This window comes from Alligator sinensis, unplaced genomic scaffold (genome assembly GCF_000455745.1).
Source record: "Alligator sinensis unplaced genomic scaffold, ASM45574v1 scaffold87_1, whole genome shotgun sequence".
Classification (NCBI taxonomy): domain Eukaryota; kingdom Metazoa; phylum Chordata; order Crocodylia; family Alligatoridae; genus Alligator; species Alligator sinensis.
In genome coordinates this window covers 1706537-1715844 of record NW_005841929.1, presented here as the reverse complement: position 1 = coordinate 1715844, position 9308 = coordinate 1706537, and the positions used below count along the sequence as shown (strand labels likewise).

Genomic DNA, 9308 nt, shown 5'->3' with positions numbered 1-9308 from the left:
CTATTCGTCATGCATCTGTTGATGCACGATAAAGTGCCATTGGCTTTTTTGATGGCTTCGTCACACTGCCGACTCATGTTCATCTTGGAGTCCGCTAGGACTCCAAGATCCCTTTCCACTTCCGTGCCACCCAGCAGGTCATTCCCTAGGCTGTAGGTGTGCCGGACATTTTTCCTCCCTAGGTGCAGCACTTTGCATTTCTCCTTGTTGAATTGCATTCTGTTGTTTTCTGCCCACTTGTCCAACCTATCCAGGTCTGCTTGCAGCTGTTCCCTGCCCTCCAGCGTGTCCACTTCTCCCCACAGTTTTGTGTCATCCGCAAACTTGGACAGAGTACACTTCACTCCCTCATCCAAGTCGCTGATGAAGACATTAAAAAGTATTGGTCCCAGGACCGAGCCCTGAGGGACCCCACTGCCCACACCCTTCCAGGTCGAAACCAACCCATCCACCAGGACTCTCTGGGTGCAACCCTCTAGCCAGTTCACCACCCACCGGACTGTGTAGTCATCCAAGTCACAGCCTCTTAACTTGTTCACCAGTATGGGGTGGGATACCGTATTGAAGGCCTTCCTGAAGTCTAAGTATACGACATCCACCCCTACTCCTGTGTCCAGTTGAGGCCTCAGCCTTCTCAGCCTCCTCCCCTTTCCTCTAGCTGGGCCCTTTAGCCCAGGCCCACAGTGCCAGTCATGGTCTCCACCCCTCTCAGGCTATGGGCCCCAGCCCTGGTCTCCACCCCTGTTGAGCTGTGGGCCCCTGACCTTCTTGGCCTCAGGCTGCCTCTCCTGTCTCTCCCACCTAGGCTTTGGTCCTCTCAGCCTCAGTCTGCTTTTGCCTCTGAGCCCAACCCTGACAGGGTACAAAACACTCTCAGGTACCCTGCCTCTCTCCAGGGTGGGCTGAAACCCTCTCCTGCCCTCTGGCACTATGGCAACCTCCTCCTCCCTGAAAGTCACAACCCAGTCCACCAGTAAGGCTCAAATGAAAACATAAGCAGACTGGCTATAACTAAAACTCGTAGCCCACTGGCTGTATAACAAAACCTACTCATCCTGGGTCCTAGTTCCCTACAAGCCCTCAACTCCTTCCTTGCAGTTCCCAGGTATGGCAGGATCTTAGTCAGTTACCCAGCTACAGCCATCTCACAGCAGAGCTATTCTTCCCATTGTCTGCAGAGCCAAACTGCCTGCCCTGGCTCAGGCCCTGGGTTTATATGTCTCCCAAGCCCTACCCCTTCCAGTCAGGTGGCTTCCCCAGCCACCCACAACGGGTTTACAATTAGAACCTGATGGCTAGCTCCTCATTAGCTTACATCTGCTACTCTGACTGCTTTAGCAGTGCCCTGGCTGCTTGAAGCAGGGATCTACCCTACTGTCCTATTGCAGAGCCTCTGGCTTTTCCCCTGGCTGCCTATTCCTCTGCAGCCAGCTCCTCAAGTACAGTGTTTCCCCGACCTGGGGAAACTCCCTACTGGTGCTTCTCTGCTTAAAGTAACAGGAACCTCTGACTCCCTGTTACAAGAATGCTTTGTCTAATTTAGATATTTATATAGCACCAATCACTTCAGGGCTAAATAGCAGCCAAAGTACCCCTGTACGTTGAGCTCTGTGTTGTTTTAATGGGATTTTCCTGGTTTAGAAGGATCCTCGAGTTAACCATCTGCAGATAATTCATTCTGAAACATAAGCATTCTTGTCTACGCTGAGGACAAAATCTTGGCTATATGAGGCTAGCTAAAGGCTAGCAATGCAGGCCAAACCAATGAAGACTGCAACCTGTGCCCTCCTCAGGGAAGTTCAAGGCTCTTATTCAACAGGAGACCTATTCAATTGAATCAGGAGACCTGTTCAAAAATGCATTTCATACTCTGCTCCTGAGGAGAGGACCACGTGTTTGTTTATGTTGAAAGAAGTCTGGACATATTTCAGGCTGCTGTATCAAAAATATATCAGGGTTAGAGACTGTCACAGATGAGCAAACAGTTAAGCAGAGGGCTCCCTACATACATAATATAAATAATATAGAGATAGCCAAAGGAGACCAGAGGGAAGAAAGAGAATTCATTGCCTAGAGGCATCTTTTTTGCATTTTCATTTTGCATTCCCTTTTACATTCCCTCTTCATTCTGTTTCCCCACATGATTCACCCACCACTCTCTAAGTCTTCATCTTCCCAGGGAAAGGAAAAAACTATCCATGTGGAGATTGACCTATTGGACAGTGAACCAAGGAGCACCATTCACAGATTCCGTCTGCAGATGCTGCACTTCATAGGGCATACTTATAGGCTTCACAGTGGCTTGGTCATGTCAGGGTGTGTTGACAAGAGCACAGCACTAGTGGCAATTTCTGGAGTCCTTATGCTTGCAGGGAACAAAGGCAAGCTGACTGCCTCAAGAGAGCCAGGTTTCAGGATGGTGACCAGACAGCAAGATTATAGGTTCCCCCTTACAGAGACACTTGAATGGAAGAGAAGGGATGACAACTTATGTACAGTTATTTCCTAAGTGTGGCTTTCTCCATTTATTGTAACTTTCACGGTATTGAAAAGTTAGTGAATTTACTGTAAGTGAAAGGGGCCTAAGAGCTAGCACTGGGGATAGAAGTCCTTCAATTCTTTACAAAACAGGTAGAAGTCTTAGGAGAAACTGTGTCAGCTCTGCCTCACAGAGAGGAATCTAAGTGATGTGGAGACATATCATCTAAGGATGAGAGTATATTTCACTCTTCATATGAATTCAGTCATTGGCCTTTCTCTTGAGATTACCAGTAAAGTTGGCAATTCTTGGCAAATATACCATTGTTGTTTTATGGGGTTGCTTGACATGGACCAAGGCCTCCAGTTCATTTTACATAGATTAAAGCAGCAATAATATTGCAATAACTTTGTCACTAGTAAACTGAGTTGGATTTTACTCAGCACCAGAGAAATGAATGACTCCTGTATCCTATTACTTGTCCAGTCCCTAAATATATTTTAATTTTAATCTCCTGCTACAGCAGAGAAATTTCTAATCAAGGAGCATTACCATAAGGACTTCATTTTTATATCTCAGGATATGACTGTGGTTAGAAGTGCAGGTACTATGAAAATAAAAAGGAGTTAATCAAAGGAATCTTTCCCACTAACTCCATCAGGACATGACTTCCAAATTAGTTCTATGGTTTGTTGCTCATTTGTCAAACCATCTGCTTTGTCTGACCTGAGCAGCAATGATTCTCTGTGAGGTGCTGGGTACTGATGACTCTGACCTAGTCCTGATCATATGCCAGCAACATACACAGAAGGAAAGTGCCAAAAGAGGTCTTTAGTTTCTGTCTTTCTATAAAAATAGCAAATTTCAATTGCTGGAAATTATACTAGTACTGTAATGACATGCCAAGTAGTTTTACAGTCATTCAAAAATATACATGTTTTTGTTTAATTACTATAGATTACAATACCTGATTCTAGTCTTGGTATTCTGGTGTACTTTGGTATAAATGTGATCAAACTTTTTGAAAATCCATTGCATGAAATATATAGTAAAAATAAGCAAGCAAAATGAAGCCCCACATATCTGTTATAAATGAAGGGCCTGATTCTTCAGTCTTCATACAGGAAAACCCCCCTATCACTGTCAATGGCAGCTTTGTCTGAATAAGGACAACCTGAGAGTACCCCTTTTGACCAACTGTGCTCATTACATATTAGCAAAAATGTGTGCAGTATCTAATCTTAATATTTGTGTTCATTTACATGTATTAAAAATGTGTCTTCTGGACTTTTTGATGCACAAAAAAGTTAAAAATAGACCTGTTGTAGAAATCCCTGCTTTTACAAAGGTCTTGATACCTCAAACCTGTATGACCTAGAGAGAAGAGTAATCAGAATATTAGGGCTGTGTGAAGCTTCAGTCCCTGATTCGATTCGGCAGAGATTTGGCCTGATTCGGTGGCCAAATCTCCAAATCTGAATCAAATCAGAGGACCTTTTAATCTCTCCGAATTGAATCAGAGCCCAACAAATTGATTCAGAGAGATTCAGAAATATTCGGCAATTTGGACATAGAGACAGCTTTAAATGTTTTTTCTACATATCTCTAGGTAGCAGGCAGCTTGTGAATGCTGCAATGCTGCGGTGGACAGAGCGTCCCACAGAAGCGCAGGGGGCTCCCCAGCGTGCTCGGCAGCAGACCCGGAAGTGGACCAGGAACACTTCCGGTCCACTTCCAGGTATACTGGGAGGTGAGCTAGGGGGCGCCCCACGTTCCCCCAGCTCGGCAACTGGTGCCTCCTGGGTCGGGGGGGGGGCACCTGGGGTCCCCCTGTGGCCAATCACTGAGCCGGGGGGGTGGGGGGGGCAGCACTCTCCCCAGTGGACCCGGAAATGGACCAGAAGTACTTCCAGTCAACTTCTGGGTTTGCCGCTGAGCACATGGAGGGCCCCCACCCTCCTGTGGGATGCTCCATGGACCCCAGCATCGCAGCATTCACAAGCCGTACTGGTACCTTGAGGTATGTAGAAAAACCATTTAAAGCTGTGTCTATGTTCGAATCAGCATCAAATCTTCAGATTTGGATTTGGCTGAATCGAATCAGGGACAGTGATCCAAATCAACTAATTGAATCACTGGCCCTGATTTGGGCTGAATCTCAATCCGAATCAAATAGGGCCCACTTCGCACACCCCTACAGAATATAGTCTTGCAGCACTTCCAAGCACTACAGAATTGAAGATAAGATCCTGTGAAGCATCTAAGCTCAGAAAGGGAGAGTTGTAGAGGATCACACAGGAGTTCAACGTTAGTCCAGCCTACCTTAATAGCTCCACAGGGCTGAAACAAGGCTCCTGCAGAGGTTAGGCTCTCCACAGGAAGAAAACTTCACTTAGAGCTGCTATAGGGGGCATAAGTGGCCTTTCAAAGTTAATCCAGAATGCTGGTGAATTGGAGTATGGGAAATGATGCTTGCAAAATGCACTGCAGAGAGATCCAGTATAAGTATGTTGGTACCCTCTGTGGTGTTTAAGAGCACTATTCCTTGTGGATGCACATTACACAGGGCCTACCACAGTTTTGATTTGGCCATCCTCTAAAACCGTGGTTTTCAACCTGTGGTCTGTGGATCCCTGGAGACTATGCTAAGGGGTCTACAAAAGATAACCATGACCAATCTAAAGTATGTGAATACCACACTTACAATTCAAAGGGGTCTCCACCTCCATTCAAAATTTTTTAGGAGTCTACAAATAAAAAAAGGTTGAAAACCACTACTTTAAAACAAACCAAAAATCACATGTTGCTCATTTCAACCAATAGTTTTTGGTGTTGTCCTCAAATAGTTTGTCAGGTGCATTGCAAAAGTCTTGTCTCAAAAGCACATGCCCTTCATTTGTTTTCCTAGTGAACCAGGCAGTATTTAATTCTGTCTTTCTCTGTTTTTGTCTTCCTGTCATTTAAGATACACCTGCAGAAGAGGATCCTTCTCCTTGTGCTCCTCAGTCAGCACATGGACGGCAGTGTCAGAATGGCACAGAGTGCAGAGCTGGCTGGGAAGGCCCTAAGCATGGCATTACAAACTTTGACAATTTTGCTTTTGCCATGTTAACTGTGTTTCAGTGCATCACTATGGAAGGCTGGACAGATGTACTGTACTGGGTACGTATCCGAAAATGACCCATTCCAGGGACCACTAATGCTGTGTGGTCACCCTGAGAACATGGGTCTCTGCCTTGATGTTTTGGGGGTTTTTTTGCTAACTCACTATGATTAATTCCATGCAGCAAGGGTGCAATGGGATCTTTTACCTGACAGTATTAAAGAAAATGTAAATGTTGCTTTTCTATTAATATCAAAATATTTAAATATTTAAAGATGGCAGATGGAATATTGGTTTACAGATATGTAATATACCTTTGTTGACCAGAATGCTATTGGATAGCCCTTCCAGCATGTGAAATGTCTCTCACAAATCCTGATTACTAATGTAATGTTATTTTCTAACCAACAAAGATAACTGTATGCAATGATGGTATTATTGTTAACCAAGGCACTAGACTGACTGACCACAGCTTTCATAAAGAAGATCAAAAAATCCCTCTAGGCTTCAGTTCTAATTCTGATTATGACCCTCAATCTGACACTAATTCTTATCCTAATCTTAGTTCTGACATTGGCCTAGATCATGTCCCTTATGTTTATCTTAATTATGGCTCTAACTCTGTTCTTAATGCTGACTTTAAAATTAATTCTCGCCCTTCCCTTGGAGGTTTTTGTGCAGCTTGCTTCAGTTCTTGAGTATTGTAACCGCTATTGATGTAAGAGACCCAGTAACACTTAGGTAGTCTCATCAGAGTTAAAATAAGACTTTTTTTTTATTTTATACCAGACTGAACTTCTGAACTATGCCTTGGACTTTGGCAGGGTTATAGAATATGTCAGGAACTTCCTTTAAAAAAGTGGTCCTATCTAATCTGTGGGATTAATCTAGATTTTAACTGTGATTTGGGCTATTGTGTTATATCTGGTTCTCCCAATATGGCAAGATTCCACTGTAGATGTGACTTGAGCCTCAGTGCATTGTAGAATTAACTCACACAGATTCTAAGGGAAATAGGGAAAGGGTCTCAACTGCAGGAAGCTTGTGTTGCTAATCACTATCGCCTTGTCTTGTGAACATGAATCTGAAGCTACATTCTACCTGCCACTGGCTTTAAGGCATTTCTCTTTCAAAATTTAGAGTAGTGAGGGCCAACCTTTTTGTCAGGTGTGCCACCATGATCCCCTTCTGCTGACTGTTCTGCTGTCTGCTTTCTTCCCTATTTGCTGCTGTGCTGCCTGCTCCTACTGTGATCTGCCATGTGCCACACACATGCTGCCCATGCCACTTGTGGCATGCTTGTCACAGGTTGGCCATCTTTATTTAGAGTATCTCAGCATTAGGGCTGTGCAAAGCTTCAGTTGCTGATTAAATTTGGAGGAAATTCAGCCCCATTTGGTGGCCAAATCTCCGAATCCAAATTGAATCAGGAGACCTGTTCACCTCTCCAAATTAAATCAGAAGCCTCCAAATGGATTCAGAGAGATTTGGAAAGATTTGCTGATTCAGCCATAGACATCGGTTTATATGTTTTTTCTATGTACCTTGAGGTACCAGGCATGGCTCATGAACGCTGAGATGGTGGGGCAAATGGAGCATGCATAGGGAGCATGGGGGAGTCCCCCATGCACTCAGCGGCAAGCCCAGAAGTGGACCAGAAATACTTCCAGTCCACTTCCTGGTTTGCCGCAGAGTGCATGCCCTCCCTTCTCCCCCCCACCTCCGGCTCAGCAACTGGTGACTCCTGGGTCAGGGGGGGGGGGGTGTCCTCCATGTGCTTAGTGGCAGACCCAGAAGTGGAACGGAAGTACTTCCAGTCCACTTCCAGGTCCGCCACTGAGTGCACAGGGGATCCCCCGCACTCCCATGGAATGCTCCATCTGCCCCACCATCTCAGCACTCATGAGCCGCGCCTGGTACCTCAAGGTACATAGGAAAAACATACAGCTTTGTCTATGGCCAAATTGCTGATTCTCCGAATCAGAATCGAATCTTCAGTTTCAGATTTGTCCGAATCAAATCAGGACAGTGACCTGAATCAGCGAATTGAATCACTGTCCCCCAAACTGGGCCAAATCTGAATCTGAATAGAATACTGCCTGCTTAACACACCCCTACTCAGCATATCCCCTACATGTGGATTAAAATTAGATTATTCTGGTAGTGTCAGCTCATACCTGGTGATTGAGATAAGGAGCAAAGATTAAAATAATATTTGAAGAGAATCTCTCCAAAACAGAAGTTAGATTTACTTGAATGAGAATATTAACACAAACTATGAAGAAAAGGAAAACTTAAATGAGAAAAGAAAGCAGGCACAATTTCTCAGCATTTGACTACAAAGAATGTATTTGTCTGTCTGTACCATATTTCGGTGGCATCTATCTCTGTAGGATCTAAAAGCTGTATCTCTCACGGGCAATGCAATTGAGAGCACACAAAGCAAAGTGAACAAGAAAATCAATAATACATATTAAAGTACTTTTGGCACTGTACACTATTTACTTATATGAAATGAATCTCTGAGTTAGCATTATCTTCTCTGAAGATAGGTTTTACAAAAGATCCTCCTCCTCTCCAATCTCTGCACTCTTGGGTCCTTGTATCATTTGCATGACTGGATGTGAGTCATTCAGGATCCGCTTATCAGTTCTTATTCATCTACTATTAGAAGCCAAAAACATTTCTTCTGATAAATGCTTTTCAGTAATGGTTGCTACAGATTGCCTCATTTCTCATACATGCCCTCCAGTACCCTAAATTTTAGCTCTTGAGTTTGGGGGTTTTTCAGCTACACTTTTTTTTTCTATTTTCTTACATTATTTTTTCCTTTATATAGTATGGTGTATTGAGGCTTCAGATGATAACAGTTTTCTAGTTATTAGTTTTTAGGGACATCTCTGAAGTTGTTAGACTTCTAGACTATGGCTTTATTAGATCACTGCTTTGGAAGGGAAAAAGAATAATGTGTTATCCTTTTTCGCAGTTCCAAGTTATTCCCATGCAAAAAAAAAAAAAACTTAAACTGGAGGTAAGACTGCAAATACAGTATCAATAATAACTAGAAGGAAAATAAAAAAAACCTTTATAGTTGATTTTTAAAAACCAAAACAAATCACTAATTTCTGAAAGCCACAAAATATAAAGTTCAAGTTGCACTATAAAAGATCAAGCAATTGAAATGACATACATTAAAGTTAAGGTAGCCCCAGCAGTGATAACTGTGTCCTCACATCCATAACTCTTTTGCCCCCTCTGGGCTCATCCCCCATGAGTACACACATGCATTTCCCTGAGGAAAAATAGCAGCAGCATAAATTTGTGCCACTGCTACCTGTCCCCAGGCACACACCTGCATGCACGTTGTGGCACACAGCAAGTTGCCCCAGGTAGGTAGGGAAGGCTGGGGCCAGCACCTGGAAAGGCCCCAGCAGCCTTACCTGGGGCTCAGGGGGCCTCCTGGGGCTGCAGCAATGGCAAACTGGGTCCACAGAGCCTGGCCAGCAGCTCTGGCTAGCCAGGCTCCGATTTCAGATGGCACATCTGCTGCCACATGCACCACACTGCTTTTATTTTTGGGCATTTCTTTTAGATATCGGTATTTTCCAGCATCTAATTTTGCTCCTCTGCTGCAAATATGCAGCATGGTGAACAGATTAACATGCACCACGTGCATTTTGCAACACCTGAAATAGCTTTGGGGTATCACAGACCACACATTCCTGC

General features: G+C 44.1%; 1 protein-coding gene across 1 annotated transcript in view; it reads left to right on the top strand.

Moving 5' to 3' along the window:
* CACNA1C (calcium voltage-gated channel subunit alpha1 C) overlaps positions 1 to 9308 on the top strand; it is a 742093-nt gene that overhangs the window by 512369 nt on the left and 220416 nt on the right. The window contains 1 exon segment of the mRNA XM_025198804.1: positions 5445 to 5641. Coding sequence (XP_025054589.1) covers positions 5445 to 5641 — 197 coding nt within the window.